The sequence below is a fragment of the Gymnodraco acuticeps genome, unplaced genomic scaffold (assembly GCF_902827175.1).
Source record: "Gymnodraco acuticeps unplaced genomic scaffold, fGymAcu1.1, whole genome shotgun sequence".
Classification (NCBI taxonomy): Eukaryota; Metazoa; Chordata; class Actinopteri; order Perciformes; family Bathydraconidae; genus Gymnodraco; species Gymnodraco acuticeps.
In genome coordinates this window covers 340,946-362,962 of record NW_022992079.1, presented here as the reverse complement: position 1 = coordinate 362,962, position 22,017 = coordinate 340,946, and the positions used below count along the sequence as shown (strand labels likewise).

Below are 22,017 nucleotides of genomic sequence, written 5' to 3'. Positions count from 1 at the left end.
CACACACACACACACACACACACACCACACACACACACACACACACACACATAATTACATGTAGGCCTGTATATAGTAGTCACATATAGAAGGTAGTGTACAGATAAGAGTCAAGGGCAGGTGCTGCATGTTGATATTGGCGGCAACTTTTATCCACTCATAAGAACAGATTAGAATGAACACTGTAGGTCACCTGTACCCATAGATACAGAAAACATACTTGATTGATGCCTGTATCACTTTAATGTTGTAGCAAGTAAAAGTTGAGGTCATTTAAGTTACTTTAGATTTTAATGTGCAGCTTAAACAATAACAATATATCCCAAATTCATTCGCTGTTTTATATTTTGTAATAATAATTGTAATATGCAAAGTAACTAGCAATCAGTAATTTAAGTTGTCAAATGTAGTGAGTAGAAGTAACCTATAAAGTAGTATACATTGGAAACATGTAAAAACAGTAAAAAGCACATCAACATTGTATTTGATTCGACTTTCTTATTCCATGTGTGGTCGATCATGCAACTTACATTGGTTTTACCAGAACATTTTTGTTTTTTTATTGTATTTATTTTAAACCAGTTAACAACCCAATGGTACAACACAAATATATACATACTAATTCAACAGATATACAGTTACATATATATCAATGGAAATGATTGGATGAACAGAATATAAAATACAACATGCCAGGGCTTGACATAAATAAAAGGTAAAGTAGTCATCACATTTGGAGTTGAGATTAACCATTTAACGGCTCTTTTTCATTTCTTGATCTTATATTATTTATGTTTTAGTTAGTATCTCAATGCAAAGCTCCTTCTCTTTCTTGAAAACGTATAAGTGAGGTATTTACTTTAACAAATGTACAGTGATGGATGTTACGCTTGTAATAATGACATTTTGTTCAGGCATGTTTTACGAGGCATTGTTTGGGGTCCTCACTGGAGGCTCGGCGCCAGTCTCTCCGTTACTAGCATCAGAAATAAATACGAGTGAACTTTATTAAAAATATTCTGTGAAGTAAAGTATTGAAAGACATTGGGATCCTCTGTCGTCCAACAATGAATCTAGATCTGCTTGGTAAATACCACTTTTTGTTTTTGTTTGAAATAGATCCCACATTTCCTTAATCGGTGTCGCTCTAAGGCTACTTGTTATGGTTAGCATTGTACGTTAGCCTAGCATGCTAACATCAACACAAAAGAGGCAAATATAAACACATTTGTTAATATAATAAACCCACTTAGGTGTGTTGAATATGTTTATAACGTTTCTCTTTTTAAACTCTATGCATTGTAATATGTTTACATCAATGTAAACGCTGCTTTAAAAGATAGTAGCAGCTACATGTTGCTGCAAGCTAACATTAGCCTAGGTACATTGTCTCTTATTGTGTTTGAATGAAATGTTTCTTCATGTGATAGTAACAGACCGTTCCCTTACCTTGTAATAATAATAATTATATCTAATATTATTTTTTCCTCCACGGCTTCCAAGCTCTTACAGTTATTAGAATGATGAGGAAATAAACAATGCATAGCTGCTCCATCTGACAGGGGGTAACGTTACCATTCAGAAAGATGATACGCAGGAGAAATAAGTGCAAATTGCATAAATACATTTTGTTATTGAATCAAAGACCACATTTTACATACATGAATAACTACACTTAAAGAACCAGAAAACGTCTTCAGCTTCAGTGTCTTTGAGGAGAGGGTCAGTTTTGTATTCATTACTTTAACAAAGATGTATTGAGGATTAGCCAATATGAGCACAGTAACTGATTGCAGTGCTCTTGTTTTAATGGCAATAAGTGCACTCACATATCTATTCAAAAGATCCGACTCTTCCTCTTGTCCACTCTCCTGTATGCTCATTCTAAAGTTATGTTGTAAATTGGTTGTTTCACCGTTTTGTTGGTGAAAACTTTAATGCTAATATTGGGTACATTTTTTTTCTCTTGTAAATGTCCATCCATACAGTTCTTTCTTATTAATAACTGGCTCAGACTTTGGATAAAACTTGAAGAATTCTCTCTTTACTCATGGATAACTTCCTGCTTCTTTCTGGTGAATATGACATACTCATTTTCTCGATGCATATGTAATGAATATCTGTCTTTAATCCCATGCGTATGAAAGTGATCTCTGTTCAAATAAATACATCCTATTCCAAGGCTCTGCTGTAGCACACAGAATATGTGTGTTGTGTTTCTGAGCCAGCTGGCACTTCCTGGAGGACTGTTGCTCTGTTTTTTGAAATCCTTTTCTTTTTGTTTTTCCTTTTTGTAGAATCCTTCGGGCAGAACTACCCGGAGGTAAGCCACCAGCAGCTCCTAATGTACTACACACTACATGAGCTCAAAAAAAATCCTGGTTATATTTGTGCAATCAAATCAATCAAAACAATAATACACATGGAACCCCTAGACTAATGCAAACACTATGGTTGTGTTTCATTGTGTGTGTTGTTAGGAGGCAGATGGCACCCTGGACTGCATCAGTATGGCCCTCACCTGCACCTTCAACCGCTGGGGCACCCTGCTGGCTGTGGGCTGCAACGACGGCCGCATCGTCATCTGGGACTTCCTCACACGGGGCATCGCCAAAATCATCAGCGCACACATCCACCCGGTCTGCTCTTTATGGTGAGACACATACACTCACACACATCCACTTTCTACCTGCTTTGCCAGCTCCATCGTATACCCAAATGTTCTGGGCCGTAACATTTGAATGAGGAACTAATTATGGTATTTGTCTGTGTGTGAGCAGCTGGAGTCGAGACGGCCACAAGCTGGTGAGTGCCTCCACAGACAACATCGTCTCGCAGTGGGATGTCCTGACTGGAGACTGCGACCAGAGGTTCCGCTTCCCCTCACCCATCCTCAAGCTGCAGTGCCACCCCAGAGACATGTGAGTGAGCCGACAGCATCTGAGTGACAGTGATGTAAATACATCGACATACCCCAGACTGTGAAGCAAAGTTATTTCGTTTTTTAAATTAAAAACTGATAAAGTAATATTAGTATAAATATAATTTTTGCATTTTTAGAAGTTTAAGAAAATCTTCTAAACTAAAAAGTTGGAATTTTATTTATTTATAATTTACAATCTTAACCTGCACAAAAATAAACTGTCATAATCTTTGACATATCCCATACTGTGAAAAAATTGAATTCCCTTAGTATTTAATTTACAGAATGTGAATTAAACTCAACTTATATTGTTATATTTGTCCTTTAAGGACATTTGAGCAACTTTTGCACAAGGGTTAATACACCTTGCTATAACAAGAATCTGTGTGTGTGTTTTAGGGACAAAGTGCTGGTGTGTCCCATGAAGTCAGCGCCGGTCCTGCTGACGCTCTCAGACTCCAAACACGTCGTCCTGCCAGTGGACGACGACTCAGACCTCAATGTGGTGGCTGCCTTCGACAGGCGGGGGCAGTACATCTACACAGGCAACGCCAAAGGAAAGGTCAGACAGAAGTTATTGCACAGTTTTCCAATATGAATATTGAGAGAAAAAAGCTCAGTGCTTGAATATGTACATGTAGAATCAAGCAGATATCAATGCAGGCCAGAGATTTCTCCTGAATTGTTATTCTGTTCTTCAGAATAAATAACTTAATCCCAACTTTATACATTTTTCTCCAATGAAATGTTTAACCATAAGCTGTTCCTTTGTTTTGCGAGTGCTGTCCAGTGGTTTTTGCTGGTTTCCTTCACCATCATGTCCCTGTTGTTGCAGATCCTGGTTTTGAAAACAACCAATCAGGAGCTGGTGGCTTCCTTCAGAGTTACGACAGGCACCAGCAACACCACCGCCATCAAATCCATTGAATTTGCACGCAAGGGCAGGTGAGAGGCAGCAGAAGGTCTTTCAGTGTGTCGAGCTGGCTGGATACACAAAATGTGGATTACACATATTTGGTTCATAGTTACCATTCTAAAATACATCTAAAACTAAAACAAAAAGGTTCAGGTTATATTATTATAAACTGAAAATAGAGGAATATGATACCCTTTCAGAAAATGTAAGACTAAACGGAAACAATTAAAGATTCATAAAAATGATCGTATATTTTTTCACTTTTTGTTTGTTTGCAATGAAATGTCCCTACCACAAAATCATAAACGATGGCCAATTGAACCTAGAAATAGTTTAGACTTGATATTCCAGGAGATGGGGCTGTGCTGTTGTTTCCCACATGCAGTCTAGTATTATACACTTACATAATATTGAAATAATGTACTTACTGTAGTAGATTAAATGCCATTTAATAAAAATAATAATGCATTACATTTTTATTTTTTTTAATTTTTTTTTATTAGAGCGTTAATTTTTAACCAACTAGTTCAGGTGTTATGTTAATTGTAAAGACGAACTCAAGTTTAATCTTGAAATGTAAAGATTTAAACATGGCCACAGTTCTCCACAAATATTTGTTGTAAGAATATGTGGCTAAATACTCCTGAGACATTATACCTGACCATAACAAAACCAAACAAAAATAAATACATAAAAAACATAACCTTCCTGTAAAAACACAACATAATAAAACTAGTAAACAGACTCTGAAAACACATAAAGCTAATACAAAATAAAAGACTTGGTGTATCTAATTCCACATTCATATAGTGTATAGAATCTCAATTTTAAAAAAATGCGCTGTTTTGGCAGCAGAGCTCTTCCTGTGCTTCTCCCCCCCCCGGTCTCTTATTCTACATCTTATTTCGTTGTCCTGTTTTCTGCAGTTGCTTCCTCATAACACAGCAGACCGGATCATCAGGGTGTATGATGGCAGGGAGATTCTGACCTGTGGCCGAGACGGAGAGCCTGAACCCATGCAGAAGCTGCAGGACCTGGTCAACAGGTAGGTCAACTTTTTAACCAGTTTCACTGGTATGTGTATAAAAATGCATGAACAAAAACATTTTTAAGTTCTTACAAATATTCTGAATTTCACTGCATATAACAGGGTTCGTACAAAGTCTTCAACATGTAGAAAAGGCTTATTTTTTTAATTTTGAAGGCTGTTATTTATTTTTAAAGTTAGGAATATGCTTGAATCTTAATATATACCTTGAAACAAATGCTTCATTTCAACATCATTTGGTGTTACAATAACTGGTGTAAAAAACAAAAGTTTATTTATATAGCACATATCAACATAAGGCAATTCAAAGTGCTTTACAAAAAACAGAAATAGTTATTTTCTTGTAACAATATGCATCGATAGCTGTGGGTAATTCTGTAAACTTTAATTTTCCTAATTGCATTTATAGTAACAATTAAGATGTAATGATTTGTAATATTTTACCTTGAAATTCATTTAATTTAACTCGATAATCGTAGCGTGTTTTCCTCCGATCTATTTGTTTATGTACTCTATCTGTGTATTCTGCATTCAGGACTCCGTGGAAGCGTTGCTGTTTCTCCGGCGATGGCGAGTACATCGTGGCCGGTTCTGCCCGGCAGCACGCGCTCTACATCTGGGAGAAGAGCATCGGCAACCTGGTGAAGATCCTTCATGGAACCAGAGGAGAGCTGCTGCTGGATGTGGCGGTAAGGATCTCAAAAACTGGCTCACTGTTCGGAGATATAAACCTTGACAAACTATATTTCCATGGAATTTTAATAACATTGTGACGCAATGTTGTTTAAAATCTGACGATTTACCCATCTCACCTTTGACCTCTGTCCAGTGGCATCCTGTCCGTCCAATTATCGCTTCCATCTCCAGTGGAGTGGTGTCCATCTGGGCTCAGAACCAAGTGGTAAGTAGACAGTGACAGTAAAGGAAAATGAACATGGTCACAGATGGATTATTGAACAAGGACCATTCATAAAAAATCTGCAGTCGCATAACAATCAACAGACACTAAAACATGGCAATATTTCAGTGTTAATCTGCCATGTTTCTGATTTGGTTCCTATTCCATACTATAGCCGCTTTCGCACCGAGTACTTTGCTGTACTTAGTGCCGGAAATTAGTGCCCCGGCACTTAGTACCCCAGGTCACTAAGTACAGATCGCGTTCACACCGGAATAAGTTCCCTGAGGGAAGACTACTCAAATGAGCCGCTGATGTCACTTCGTCTTCTTCTGCTTTGGGTTTACTGGCAGGCCGCAAACCACTTCACGGCGTATACTGCCACCCGAAGTCCCCGGCCGGAAGTCCCCGGAGTTGGGGAAGGCTTCAGTAGAAGCTGCTGGGACTCCCAGCAGCTTCTACTGAAGCCTTCCGAGTAAATCGCCAGAACGCCGACACCTCCTCATCTCCACCGCTCCCATGTTTTCTTTTGTGTTGCCATAAGTTAGTCTCTCTCCGTTGGTGCGCGGGGCTAATGCTAATAATGCTAATAATGCTAATGCCACAAATACAATGGCGGCTTCACAAAACCTTTCTGAGTTTTACGGGGCGTGGTTTGCAATTCGCCCAGCCAATAGAAATTGGTACTTTTTTGGTACCACCTCTCTAGCAGGTGTTGTGGAAATATTTTCCAAGGCCCATAACTTTGACCCAGTTTATCAGTTCAAACTGTCCTGACTGAGCACACGCACCTCGTAACCTTGGCTGCTGTGCTCTCAGTGTTCTGTCTCCCTGTTCCTGCCTGTTGGCGTCAGCTGATAGAGGTGTTGTGATTTTATCTTGTTATGCAGGAGTTTGATGATGCTCTCAGAACTAGTTAAATACATGGGTCTGAGGTAGAGTTCTTTAGAATTGACGTGGCAACTCTACCGTGAAGTCAGAACCTCTGGCTCTTGGACTTGTGATGTGAATGCTCCGGCCGAAACTCCAATAAATCATCAGTGTTTTGACATCAAAGCTCCTGCTCTTCCCGTGTCTCCTTCCTGAGTCGGTGACTCCCACTGCATAGCTACACAGAAGTTTCCCTTACAGCAGGCACTAAAAATGGGGGTAAAAGTTCCCGGTACTAAGTACTCTTTTTGGTGTGAACGCAACTTAAGGGGTACTAACGGAACCAAACGGGAAAAGTACGGGGAAAAGTACTCCGGTGTGAACGCGCCCTATGGTAAACATTTAAGCACCACTACCAGGATATTTGATGCAAATAGTATTATGGTGTGATGGATGTGACTGATTGTTTTGTGTGCAGGAAAACTGGAGCGCTTTTGCTCCAGACTTTAAAGAGCTGGATGAGAATGTGGAGTACGAGGAGCGAGAGTCTGAATTCGACATTGAAGACGAAGATAAGAGTGAACCCGAGCAGACAGGTAAATCACACAAACACTAAACACTGGGTTGTAAGTATGCAGTGGACTCGCATAAAAAAATGAATGACTAAATGTTTAGTACAATTAAGTTTTGTATGGAGCCTTCCTGAAAACAGTCACTTGATTATTCCCAATGTCACACACAATCTCAATATTTATATATTTAATTTTTCCCATTAAAATTGTAACCTGCCCCGGTTTGGCTGTCAGGTTCACTGGTCTTACTGGTGTTACTGGTTTTAGGTACCAGGGTGGTGGTGGCGAAGTCCATAGGGACTTGGCTTGGCAGCATTCCCTACACTGCTCCCCGGGCGCCGTACATAATGGCAGCCCACTGCTCCTAACACTAGGATGGGTAAAATGCGGAGAAACAGTTTCGTTACATAGTACTTGTACTACGTACATGTAATGACAATAAGTTGAATCTTATTTTTTTTATAGTGGTTTTTACAGATTTTACTGGTCTTACTGGTCTTATTGGTTTTACTGGTCTTACTGGTCTTACTGGTTTTACTGGTCTTATTGGTTTTACTGGTCTTACTGGTCTTATTGGTTTTACTGGTTTCACTGGTTGGCCTCGGACATTACTCCTTTGTGTTACAGGTGCAGATGCTGCGGAGGATGAAGAGGTGGATGTCACCACTGTCGACCCCATCGTTGCCTTTTGCAGCAGGTGAGAAACAGAAATACAGGTTCCTACGTCAGGGAGAACAATGTTTCCTCCCTAATCTCATCCTCATTATTACCTTTAAGGGGACCTATTATGCAAAATCCTCTTCTTCATGTATTTTCTACATCAACATGTGTCCCCTCTGTGTAAAGAGACTGTGAAAGTTTCAGGAACAAAGATTCTCTCTCTTTTTGTCCTGATCCATTTCTATAAAAACCTGTCTGAAAATGAGCTGATCAGATTTTGGCCACTTTATGATGTCATAACAATGTTTTGGCTTGTGTAACCATTAGCCAATCACCAACCAAGGTAACCCCCCCCCCCCTTATCCCCTGAATCTCCTCCTAGAGCAACATTGTGTTTTTTTTAACCAAATATCTCTCAGAGGGGCGTGGGGAGGGGCTCCTTATTTTCATCTAAAGCAGGGGTGCCCACACTTTTTTGGCTGGTGAGCTACTTTTGAAATGACCAGCTCACCGAGGTCTACCAACCAAAAATAAAATCCAAAATTGCAAGGGTTGCTGAATAACACGTTTTATTTATACATGGGATAACTACAATTGGGCTGCAACAAACGACTAATTTGATAATCGATTAATCTATCGATTAATGAAACGACTAATCGACTATTCGGACTATTACTGTATGCCTTGCACAATTTCTCAAATGCTCTTATTTAGCCATCAACTTTTAGATTTAGCTTGAGGTTGTTTTAGGCACGTGGAAACTAACAATGAAGACAATAAAGATGAATACTTGATTCAAAAATACATATATTATTAAATTAACTTAACAAATTGTGAACAAAATTAACATTACTTTTTATTTAAATTAAATAAATAATATTTCACATCAAAAGAAACAACAATGTTTTAACAAATCGTATTAAATAATCTGATGACAGAACTGTAAACAGAATAGCTGAAACTTTAACAAAATAAATAACTCAGTTACCTCTAATCATTAACCCATGTTTGTATCATGGAGTTAACTCCGTGTGTTGCTGCTAGCATACATAACACCTGACGTGGAAACGTTACTCGTGGATGGGGCTACAGAGCTGCTAGAAACAGTCGAACCCGGTGCATTCCTCCGTCTGGATGTGGAGCACTTTTGCTAAATGTTTAGACACATTGCTCGTGTTACCGCCCTTACATGCTAAACACTCTTGGCAAGGAGCATTGTCCACCTCAAGACGGGTAACATTTAACCACACCTTGGAGCGCTTCTCTCTGCCATCCCCTCCGTGTGTTGCTGCATGTAGCAGCCACGTGTGTGTGTAAACTGCGCCGCCCCCCTCGCACACAGACGGGAGAGAGATCTCGTCTCGATTGGAAAGGTCGAAAATACACCGACCAAAGACGCATTTGTTTGTCTTTTTGCATGTTAGAAACGAGTTGGCGACACTAAGACTGCGAGATAATGTTTGTGTAGCAATAATACATGACCTTTCTCTTTCTCAACTCGCTACTCGGAGGGAAGTCATATGCCTTGTGAACACTCCGATAATGCCTCTCCACGTTACCTTTCTTTGGCAGAGCGACGCTTGCTTTACAAATAAGGCAAATAACCAGTGGCGGCTGGTGGAAAATATTTTTGGTGGGGCTGTTGATATAGTGAGTAAAACAATTTTTTTTTGGGAGAAATGACCCCTTAAATTAGGACTTCTGGTGATGTAATGGCGCGTTTCCAGTGCAGTGCGGAGCTCGCTTTAATGCTGCGTTCAGACCGGACGCGATGCGAATATTCGCTTCGCTCTAAACGCTCCTATCGCATCGCTCTAGTCGCTCGAGTTTCACCGCGGCTGCCAGCTGTGTTTACTCGCATCATTCAAACAAGACGCGCTGGCTCGGGAGCTACAACTACAACAAAATGAACATATTTTACCGTGATTAAATTGTAATACACGTTTCTAAATGATGCCGACGTAACAACATACTGATACCGGTTAGTAAAAACCATGAATTAATGCTTTGACAAGTCTGCAGACAGACGGCAGGCGAAAAACCTTTTAGAATGCTTGTTTTCTGAATGGAGCTTGGCTAAGCTAACGTTATATATGCTCCGAACGTCCACACTCACAACAACGGCCTATACAGACATAAATAAACCAGCGACTGTATTCTCCATGACACAGACAGTCTGTGGTTTGTACTTGTTTAACTTTTGTCTAGTTTCTGAACAGATCGTATCGGCTGTTTGAAGAGCAAGCATGGGAAACAAAAGATAGTATTTACCTGTTTGCATCGTTTGCATCCAGCTAGCCTCGTTGATACGTTTTGTCTTTTTCACGAGCTTGCTGTGATATATACAAATCGGGTTGGTCCGGTCCAAGGTCTTTAAGTATCAATGTATCTCCCAAACTTCTCCTTTGGGAAGGATTGGAGAGTAGCGGTACGTCCACACAGCAGCTTTTCAAAAATCTTGAAAATCTTGGAGCTGGGCGTGTCTGAAAGCTTGGGGATTTCGCGACCAACAACCAATCACATGAATCTCCCGCCCCCGACATACAAAGCAAAAAACCCCGGTTCTTCTCCACTATTTCTTTAAACATTTATGAGATTAATGTCTATGGTGCTATTTTATGCTACATTCCATGCTGGCTAATGATATTGTCTATGCTTGCTAGCAACGAAGTAAACTAGCAACGAAGTAAACTGGATATAAAATCCCCAAACAAGCGAAAACCTACCAGTTTCACCCACTGCCTCTGCCACCTCCCTCCATGCCTGGTTCCTCCGGTTTGTATCCCGGTAAGTAAATAGGGACTGGTCATAAAGAACCGGGTGATTTGCTACCGCAATAACTAAGTTCTCCTCCATTTTTGTGGAATATAGAAATGAACTGCGGGTCTGGTTCTCCCAGCTTGCACGCGGTTTGATTGGCTAGCGCTTGAACTGTCAGATTTGCATAAACGGATCTGATTGGCTGTCGCTTCCAGCTCAGCCTCAAAAGTTGAACATTGTTCAACTTTGGAATCCTGAACATCCTGGAAACCCTGGAAATCTTCGCCTCGCCCCCCCACAATGCAGTTCGGCGACAAGCGAGGGAAAGTGACGTCATCCCCATTCAAAGTCAATGGGCGGAGACGCGCTGGAAGCGGTGGACAAATCGCCAAAAGCTGCTGTGTGTACGGGCCGTAGCTCTTGCACGGAATTGGGTGCGGACCGAGGTCCGGCGACTCCACCTGCACACCATTCTCATCCAAATACTGCGTCACCTTGGTCACTCACGAGTCTAAAAAACAACTCACGTCACATAAGCAACGTGGGCGCCAACGTGAGCGCCCTCGTGACCAAAATATTTGACGGCGCTGATTGGCTGAAATTATGTTTCGGCGGCACAGTTTACTATTGAGACTTTTGCAACGTGCTGGTTGCTGCTGTTTGTCTCGGGGGCTCCGCCCGGTAATGATAAACTAATGCCACGGGCAAGGCCAGGCAGGAAACATGTGACTTATCAGTAACTTTAGACATCGTAACACAATTTTAAACGAGATTTTATTGTAGATTATACATTTTACTGATACCAATTGTATGATATTTACCTTGTTCATTAAATTTTTTTTTTTATTTAAAAAAAAAAAAAAAAATTTATATATATATATTTTTTTATTTAATATTTTTTTTAATATTTTGTTTGAATGTGGGAAGAGGTGGGGCGGCGCCCCTAGCGACCCTATGGGCCGGCCGCCACTGCAAATAACCTTTGAATGTGACATCACAAACAAAATATTCTTCCTCCCATTCTGGATGGAAGTGGTTTGTCTTTAGCTTTTTGCTCGGTCCCGCACTCATTTTGTTGTTTGTCTCTTGTTTGTCTCTTTAACTTAATTTGAGTTTTCCCGGCACTTGACTGATTTTGTATCGCTTTGCATTCTGGGTTAACAGACTGGAAAGCGATAGGTCGCTTTTTCTGTCAATCAAGTAAACTCCTGAATGAAGTGGCAGGGAGGCCAAGGGAGGAGGGATCAAAACCTGTTTTGTCTATTTTAACGGAGCTAGATATTTTTTTTTATGAATGACTCGCGATCTACCAGCATAGCCCCCGCGGTCGACGTACTGGGCACCTCTGCTCTAAAGTATCAGACAGAGAATCAGCACTTTTGAAACAGAGGGGATTATGGGATGCTGCAATGATCTGTTTGGTGTTTTGGAGCCAAACACTTCAGAGACATGTTTTGTATATATCTGAGACCTATAATATATCGATGAAAAAGAGTATAATAGAGGACCTTTAAATTTAAGTTGTATTACCACACAGTGAACATTTTCTGTTAGTAAAGCCCCTGATTTAATCTGTTACTTAAACGTTTAACTTGAACTAAATATTCCTGATTATACGTGCATACTTTTACGTATGCAAGTATAATCAGGAAAGTTCTCAAAGCACAACATTTTCACCCATGACTGTTACATTGTTATATAATTAGATTAGTTTTACTTAAGCATAATACAAAAGCAGGGTTAGTTAATTATTTATATTATGTATTAATCAATTATTTATTTAATTATGGATTAATCTATGCTATTTATTTTTTCATCTAAGAAATTGATTGAACATAACAAAAATGGCATCACAATGACCCAGAACCATAGACTGTATATATCAAACCCAGAACACACAATTGTCCATGGACTAATAGTCGTTGTTGTTCTTCGTATGTTTTGCATTATAAAAACCTAACCAAAGTTGTCAGACAAAGAAAGTGGAGTAAATATTACTTTCTCCCTTTCCCCTGTATTTTACTTGGAGAGAAATAATTGAGATACACTGAGATATAGTGAAGTAGAAAGAGGCATTAGAATAAAATACTTAACAAGTTCTTTGTACACTAGTACAGTACTTGAGTATATGTAATTAGTAACATTGAACTGCAAATTTTAGTCTTAAGTTTTATAACTGAAAGTTGGCCTGTGAATCGCTCTTGTGTTCAGATCTTCATGAGTTTGTGTTTGTGTGCTGCAGTGATGAGGAGCTGGAGGACTATAAGGCCCTGCTGTACCTGCCCATTGCCCCTGAGGTGGAGGACCCTGAGGAAAACCCCTTCGGCCCCCCGCCGGAGTCCGCGGCTCAGACCGGGGCCCCGGAGGAGACGCTGGCTGCCGGCGACAAGAAGCAACGACAACCGTCATCTGAAGGCCCGGCCAAGAAGAAGACGCGCACCACCACCATCGAACTGCAGGGGGTGCCCAGTGACGGTGAGAGAGTAAAACACAACATGAATAACAAGATACAACAACGGGGTCAGGTCTATATCAAGGAAGTTAGCCGGGCGTTAAAGTTACATTTATTTGTGGAAAAACAGTGGAATGATCGTTCTATAAATCAGCGTATGATTTTCTTTTAGCTGAGTCTTTTATCCAAAGCAACTTACACTTCAATAAGGCAGACATGTCTACAGGGGCATTTTGGAGTAATTATCTCCCCAAGAAAACTTCAACATGTTGACTCCAGAGGCTAGAGATCAATCCAGTGACTCTCTGATTGGTGGACACCCTATGCCTAAGCAACAGCCATGCCAAAGCTGCCCTAAATCAAGCTTCCCTAAATCAAACATTTGAGCTGTTAAATAAATAATTTGGTCATTAATTTTTCAAACATGCTATCGCTGAATCCAGAGCTAATTTCGCTCTTCATTAATTTGACTGAGTCCAGACCGGTCTTGTATTTGTATTGGCATGGATGCGTGGTTTAAGGGAAATGCAAGTCTGATACTCTATTGGCCCATAGATCCTGGTATTTTTTAACTTTCTGATCAGTCAGTTCACTGCTTTGATCCATAACGTAATATCTCAGCAGTTATTGGCAGAATCTGTCTGTTGATAAGCTCATAGGTATACATCTATGGAGCAAAAAATTTCAAACGTGACGATTTTTCGATTTTTCAGTATATGCTGTCTGCCATCTTGGATTTTTCCACTGGCCACAAATGAAAAAATTGGAAACAGGTTGTTTTGTGTTCAGTGTGATCCTAGAAAGTAAAAAAACACAAGTTTCCAGATTCTATATGAATCGTTCTCAAAATAACACAATGACCTATACTATAAACAGGCATTCCCTCAGGCAGTGGTAAAACACATGTTATACAGATACGGGAAATTGTTTCTCGGGGCGCCGTCTGAACGGTACGAAACGTATCCTCATTTTAAAATGTCTGTCTCTTGTCTTATTGTGAAAATCGGAACTTTGACCCGAGTCTGTCCTCTCTTTCCTCAGAGGTGCACCCCCTGCTGGGAGTGAAGGGCGACGGCAAGTCCAAGAAGAAGACAGCAGGCCGGCCCAAAGGCTCCAAAGGTAAAGACAAAGACTTCCCCTTCAGGCCCAAGCCCCACAGGGGGGAGCGGCCCTCCTTCGCTGGGGAGGCCCTGGGCAGCTCAGGCCCAGGAGGCCCAGGAGGCCCAGGAGGAGGAGGAGGAGGAGGAGGAGGAGGAGGAGGAGGAGGTGGATGAGGAGGAGGAGGAGGAGGAGGAGGAGGAGGAGGAGGAGGAGGAGGAGGAGGAGGAGGAGGAGGAGGAGGAGGAGGAGGAGGAGGAGGAGGAGGAGGAGGAGGGGGATGAAGGGCAGAGCAGAGGGGGCCTGGCCTCAGGTAAGCACGCCACCGCCCCTACTGCTGCTCACCTGGTCTGACTGAAGCCTCACCAGCCCCGCCTGTCTCCAAGGCAACCCTCCACCCCCCTTCCCTGTACTGCTTAAGGCCCTGACACACAAACCAGCGTCAAAGAACAGAGCAGGCTGTCGTGTCGCCCTCTGTGGCCCAAAAGTTCAACTTGAACACAAAGACTACAGCAAACAGCCAACCATCATGTCCGCTCTGCGCCGGTAGAGAGGAGATGACTCTCATTAACAGCAGGCGGCCGTAATCTGTATTCGTCTAGCCGTAGTTAACATACACATGTTAAAATAAAGAAGCGTTTGCTGAATTACTTTTTTACACCACTCTCACTGCCGTCTGTTTCTCTTCCCCTTCACTGATTCAACGGCCAATCAAAGTGATTTGTTTTGCCTACTACAGCTAAATAAATATGTCCCGCTCAGAGTTTCCGTTAGAATTTCTTTTTGCCGGTGTAGGTACCATATGTGTTCGGCCTACCAGATCTGTTCGGGGTCCGTTATGCTTACCAATGACGTCATGCATTGGCTGTACGGCAACCCAAGAGGACATTTTACATGGCCAAATTCCGCAAAGAATATTAAAAAATAACAATCGACAGTGAATGTATGTTAGTGGAAAGTGAAGTGTTAATTAAGGAATGTTAATGAAGAACTGAAATGCATAAAATAGAAAGTTAATATGTAGCATATCCCTCCGAAATATGGTCGTAGACTTTACTGACGATTTAGAATTTATTGAAACTCCAGACTGAACGAAAGAGCTTGTGTCATTTTATTTACGAGTATGGAATTATAACACTGGAGTTTGTTATTATTTACTATAACTTGATCATTCTGCTTCAGTTTGTGGGCGACAGCCAGTTTATGGTAGCAGCACGTTAACAGCTTCATCCTCTGAACGTGTGTATTGTCTGTTCAAAAAACTGCAGGAACCCAGAACATAGACAAAATACATGACCCCCTTCACATCTATTGTAAATGTTAGGGGTCCCCGATATGACCACAGTAGCAGTGATGATACCTGTATTAAGCAGGTGAAACAGGAGCATGAGCACACGGTGTGCTATGTTTCCTTGCTGATTGCTTCTCTGGTTGTTTTATTGCACAACAAAATCATGTAAACATATTATGTAAATAACCTAACTTGTGGCGGCAAAAGTATAGCGCAGCATTAAGCATTTGTTTACATGAGGGATAACAATTTCCCCTTCAGGAGGATACATCTCTTTCTCCACATTAAGGCCACGTTTACACGGATACGATAACGAAAACGAACCTTAGTCGATATCGAAAAAGTCTTCCGTCCACACGGTATCGGCTAAAGAAACGTGCCCGTCCACACGAGACCGCTGGAGACGCTGTAGTACATATGCCGGGCCGGGCCTGTAAGTGGCGCCACAAAATACACCAAAAGCAGCGAAGAAGACCCCCCGAGCATGGTTGCCATGGTTGCCATGGTTGCCTGGTTGCCCTTCTGTTTATTCTCTGAGGTGGATTTAGCAACATGTAGTTCATGTAGTTCTCCATGTCCACTTGTTGCTGATGGTTGTGGTAGAGGAGCTGTAGATTTTGCACTAACATCTGTAGCATGGTCAGTAGCAGACAGTAGCTACTGACCATGCTACAGCAGTGAGCAGCAGAGGTTGTTGGCGAAAACACATCAGCAATGACGTGGGGGTGAGCAGGAGAGGCGGGGCTATGGCGTCGTCGTTATCAGGAAATTAGCGTATAGGACGTCGTACACACAGAGTCGTTTGACCCCCCAGAGCGTTTCGTCCGCAGATCTACCCACCTTGGGAGCCGTTATCGTTTGAGGGCTCCGTTTCCGCGGTTCCGTTACGGCCTCGTGTGGACGAACCGTCCATACGATGGAGAACTGTAGCGGATACAACCCGTTTCGTCTCTGTGTAAACGTGGCCTTAGCATGGATGTATAATAAGAACTGGATTTAGCGTGGGAGGCGGGGCCTCGTTCATTCCTATGAGAGTTGCTCATTGGCGCATGAAGACAAAATGGCCCAACTTTTGAGAGAGCGAAACGTCACGAAAGTATTCATATAATCATATAAACCGTTCTTATTGTGCATCCATGGGTAAAGGTAAAACTCATGTAGTACTGAACACGTCACATGAACGTGCCTGCGGTCCCGTGGGTTAGATGCGCGTTCATAATGCCGAGGAAAATAACTCAGAATAACGTTATTAGCACATTTTACAACTTGAGGACCGAATGTTCATACTGGGTAGTTTAAAATAAATTATCCTACGATTTACAGACGTCTCCTTCCCAATGTTAGTCAATGGGAAAAAGTGTTTCCGGGCCCAGCGACTGATACGGAAGTGTACTACCGCTGTTTGGCCACAACGAATATTTCCCTCAGAGTCCGGCGCACTTCCTGGGGGCTTGGGCCTTAGTCAGTTACTTTTGAAGGCGCGGCCTGATGTCCTTATAGGCCGTAGCTCTTTAATGTTAAATTCGACTTCAGACAATGAGCCTCATTGCAAAGGTGTGTAACATCTAATTTCTATCCACATGGGGCGCTACAGTTACATTAAAACATCATATTTCTACAATTCTGTTGACTTTAAAGAGGCCCTATTATGTTGTTTGGGGTTTCCCCTTTACTGTATTGTTTTATAGTTTTTTGTTCATCTATGCTCTGCAAAGGCTAAACATCCATGTGTTGCACCTCTATTGGATAGAACGCCAACACATTTAACATGATAGGCTAAGGGGCGGGACATCTCTAAGCTGTAGACCAGGGGTGGGGAACCTCCGGCCGAGACCATTTGGTACGGCCCTCGAGGTAGTTTATAAACACACGCAAAAAAAAAAAAAATGAAAGAAATCTAGACCGCAAAAAAATTAAACAAGCGAGTGCCTGTTTTTCCTGGCCAAGGTCAGAGTCCTTGAACACAACACGAGCCTAACGTGTCATCACGTGGTATATGTCTCGTCTGACATGGGTGCAGTTCTGACGGAGAGCACCAGAACGCCGCTCCGGCACTTCCACAAATGTCAGTACCCATAAGGAGCTGTACACATGCCGCAGTTTTTGCGTGGCTGTGTTTTTAGTTGAAAGCCCGGTGGCGATCTGTTCATCCGTCATACTGATCTGACAGTCAATAACTTTGTTGTTATTAGCATCTGGTTAGCTAGCTATGCTAACGAATATAAGAAGCTTTTTCTACAACCAGTAGAGGCACATCTTTATATGATTATTATAGTTATACAAAAATAAGAGAATAAAGTAAATAGGTATAAAATAATATATGACAGTAAAAATAAGTTGTTATTAATAAACAAGAATACAGTTTGAAAGGAGAGTGATTTGTAAAATATCCATAAATAAAAAGAAATCTGCTTACAGTTCTGTTTATGGGTGTTGAGAGATGTATCCATAGATCTTGTGTTGCTCTCAAAGTGCACCAGATTGATGCTTTCAACTTCAATATTTAAAAGAAAATGTGGGTTCCCCCCCCCCCACTTAAATCATGTTCACATGGATAGGAAACTAAATACATTTGCACACATCTTGTGTCCAATATCTTTCTGTTTTGGTGGTCATGCCACAACCGTGCACGTGCATGCATTCTGACATTTTTGTGATTTTAGTATTTTTAAGCAGAGGTCAATAATTTGTACGGCCCTCGGGGGATGTTGAAAAAATTGAAATGGCCCTTGAGAGGAAAAAGGTTCCCCACCCCTGCTGTAGACCAATCACAACAGAGCCAGCCAGCTAACCATTCAGAGCAGACTGGGCTTTGGTTTCAGACAGGGTGAAAAGAGGTGCTGCAGCACAGGCCGTATGAGAAAAATAAGAAATGTTTCAACATTAAAGTAAACATGTCACAGCAGAGGCACCAAATATGAACCTGAAAATGAGAACAATAGGGCCCTTTAATACATATACATCTTAAAAACAAGTTCTCCACGAACAAAACTCTAAATTAGGATTCGGGGGGGCGGGGGGGGGGTTCATTGGATTTTCTAACGATTGCTACATTTTAGAATAACAAGATAAATTCAATATTTAAATCAAACTGAGGAAGGTCCAACTAAATGATTTGTTGAAAACCCCTTGTCATGATATCAGCACTGTTCAACTCAGGTAATTCATAAGAGAACTAACAACTCTCATTTTTGAAAACTTTCTCTGCCAGTTTTCCACTTATAGGCTGAACAGCTGTATGATTAGAACATGCTTTTTCTCCTGCTAGATTAATCCACAGTGACTCCTCTTGTACCTTCAGAGATCCTTCCAGACTGTGGCTTTATGACCGTATAACCTCTGCTAACCTCAGCCTCATTCTGACTAATAATTCATCATTTAAACTTTGGGGAAGTTGGACTGTAGTGGCAGGTGGGTGTTGACGTGGCTAAAGCTGCGGCTTGTTGGGGTACATCTACTTCCTGCTTGGCCTTTGACCCTCCTGCTCCCACCTCGCTCCCCAGGCTTGTCATGTGACATCGACGTGTGTCTGTAGCAGCGCTGCTCAGGTCTTTCCTGTTTCTGTGTGTGTGTGTCAGAGATGTGAGGCAATAGTTTTACTTGAAACTTTGATCAAAAAATCTGGTTTCCAACAGCTACATTTAACAATGTTAAAAATAATACCATATCACATCCATATTGAGCACACTTGTGTTTCTCAGTATCCAATGAACAAATACATATAAATCAATTATATTATTATATTTAATAATCACAAATAAGATTTTATTTCCTCTAAAATTAGTCTTTCATTTTTTATGTAACCCCTTACTGAGAAATAAGAAATAATGAAAATCTAGGGTGAGTTTAGTGTTGGATCTCTTCACTGTGTTTCTTTGCAGTGTCTCAGGTTGCCAGATCAGCGAGCACAGGTTTTGTGCTGCCTGCAAATCATCAAAATAATGTCCTATGTATTTTCCTAAGCACTTTTTCTTGACCTCAATAAAAAACGTAAGGTCAAGAAGAATTCAAAAGGACTTAGTTATAACACTATGGCAGATGTTTTTTATTTCCCTTCACTCAAATTATGCTTTTACTCTTCTCTAACTTATCTGCCTTTCTTTCTTTCACTGTTATCGATAAAACAACTCTTCCTGCACAGATATTTCACATTGAAAGCCTTCAACTGCAGGAATTGTAAAGTTTTATTTATATATATATATATATATACGATACAATAATGCTTTATTGGTCAGATCAAGTCTGCAATTTGACTTGCATCACAGCAGCTCCATGTGTAACATCAACATAGACAAATGTCAAGACACAATACATGAAAAACAAACATTTAACTGATACAAACAGAATTAGTTTAAAAATATGTTTCAGCCGAGTGTTAAGTATGACATTCATCTGTTATTGTACTAATGGAATGAAACATTTTGGTTAATTTATTTATTAGGCTACAACTAATTCCTCCCTGCTTCCGACATTTCTAACTGGCCTTTATTTTCGGTATATGGCTAATAATTCGAATATATTTGTACTTATTGTAAGTCGCTTTGGATAAAAGCGTCAGCTAAATGCAATGTAATATTTGATCATTATTTGTATTTTCTTTTAGAGTTCACAGTTGGACAGCTAAGTAAAATATTGTGTAAACGGTGTCTTATTGTCATGTTTGTCTGTCTGACGGTATTTTTTCCTTCTGCAGGGAGTCTGCTCTCACAGTCGTACAAGCAACACGATATTGGAGGGATGGACTGATCACTGTTAGTGAAGCAGCCAACAACAGACTCAAACAAAGAGACAAAGCCTGATGTCATAAAACAGACTGAGCGAGCAGTTTGACATGCAGACTGTTTTCTCTCCAAACCAGGGCTCACTTTACAGAAAAACTCCTGAGCCCGGATCTCTTGACAGGAGCCGTCAAAGAGAGCGTGAAGCAGTGGAGTCAGTCAAATGTCCTCTGTCTATGTAGGGTTCATCATGTATAGATCACGTGCGTCCTGATAGTGTGTGTGTCATCTTTCTTGTTGTTTTTATACGTATTAAAACATTTTGATTTGTAAATAATTTGCTGCGGTGTGGTTCTCTGTGCAAGCGTTAACCCAGCTGTAGAGCCTGACAGATTTCAGAGAGCATATTCAAAGGGATCTTAAACCAAAAAAACACAAACACTTGTGTTACAGGTAAGATATGCATTTTAGATTTTGGGGTGAACTGTCCCTAGCACTGTAAATGTTTGCAATTTAGACAAGTGGAGCTTGTTTGTACTATTCTTTATGCTGTTAGGAAGTTCTGTGTTCAACAATGCATGTTATAAGCTCATCATCATATGTTTAGTATGAAAGTCTTAACAATAGCTTTCAAAGCTGACAAATAAATGTAGATACTACATTAAAAACTGTGGAGTAAAGTGGAGTACATGTAAAAGTAGCATATAATAATGGAGTAAAGTACATGTAGGAGACCTTGAACTTGTACTTAGGAAGGTTAAAGTATTTGGGAAATACATCTAGCTTAGTCTACTTATTTTACGCCAATACTTACAGGTGGTTTGAGAAATTAAGCTTTTTCTCAAAATATAGTTTCTATACAATAACAGATATAAACTAAATTGTCATTTTCGTAGTTGCTGGGTGAGAAATTCTTCTGTGATTAAAATACCATCATCATTACTCATGATCTACTGTACGATTCCACTTCTGGATCCTCTGGATCCTGTCATATTTTCCAACAGTCAACACTGACCAATCACAGTGGAGTAGGCGGGGCTTCGGTGAACTGATTGATTGATTGAAAAGTTTATTAACAGCTTGTATATTGGGTACAGTACAGTACAGCTCAAAACATACAATTGTTAAGGGGATGCAGACCAGAGAAAGACTTTCGTCTTGTTTACATCAGGGTCCCCCATTTCCAATTCATCATGTCATTTAAGACATATTTGACATACAGATGGCTTATTTACAATTTACATACAGGTGGTTTTTTACATACAGATTGCTTATTTACAATTTTCATTTTAGATTTCGTTCTAATACATCCTAACCGGACATTTAAGACATACCAAGTCTACAGATATACAGTTAGTAACAGAGTCTAAAATGCGAGTATATACATAGATGGGGGGGGGGGGGGGGGGGGGAGCTGTCCATTGAACGACAGGTTGAGATTTGTACCATTACCGGGGCCAGTTTTGCAATGCTCTCCCCCGAAGGTGCTCTTTAAGAGAGGTTTTGAAGGTAAGTATAGTTTTACTTTCCTATTAGGGAGTGAGAAACCAGCTAGAGTAAGATAGAGGCCGTTTCTCAATCACGAGTACATGCTGCAGAGCAACTATTTCAAGTATACTACGTCATAGAGTGGCGCAGAATGCTTGGCATTTAACACATGGGCCCTGTCTCAGGTCGACTATTTTCATTTCCTCGCTCCTTGGTCCTCGGTCTCACCGGAAGTTGATTTGTCTGCGCCATGCCCATGGCTCTTATTTCTGCCGGAGGATCGAGGAGCGAGGAGCGATAATAGAGGAGCGATAATCGAGGAA

At 40.9% G+C, this 22,017-nt stretch overlaps 1 protein-coding gene and 1 long non-coding RNA gene across 2 annotated transcripts; one reads left to right on the top strand and one right to left on the bottom strand.

Moving 5' to 3' along the window:
• The first annotated feature begins 945 nt into the window (after positions 1 to 945).
• rbbp5 (retinoblastoma binding protein 5) lies at positions 946 to 20,543 on the top strand. Its single transcript, XM_034202363.1, is given in 15 exon segments — positions 946 to 1,086; positions 2,298 to 2,323; positions 2,481 to 2,653; positions 2,781 to 2,921; positions 3,323 to 3,485; positions 3,759 to 3,868; positions 4,766 to 4,773; positions 4,776 to 4,884; positions 5,423 to 5,576; positions 5,717 to 5,788; positions 7,134 to 7,251; positions 7,855 to 7,924; positions 12,890 to 13,122; positions 14,141 to 14,218; positions 20,182 to 20,543. Coding segments are annotated over 15 exon segments (1,527 nt in total). The 5' UTR covers positions 946 to 1,067; the 3' UTR covers positions 20,235 to 20,543.
• LOC117537210 lies at positions 5,140 to 6,085 on the bottom strand. Its single transcript, XR_004567690.1, has 2 exons — positions 5,700 to 6,085; positions 5,140 to 5,600 (listed from the first exon to the last, which is right to left on the bottom strand). It is a non-coding gene; the product is annotated as an uncharacterized LOC117537210 (long non-coding RNA).
• Positions 20,544 to 22,017: the final 1,474 nt, after the last annotated feature.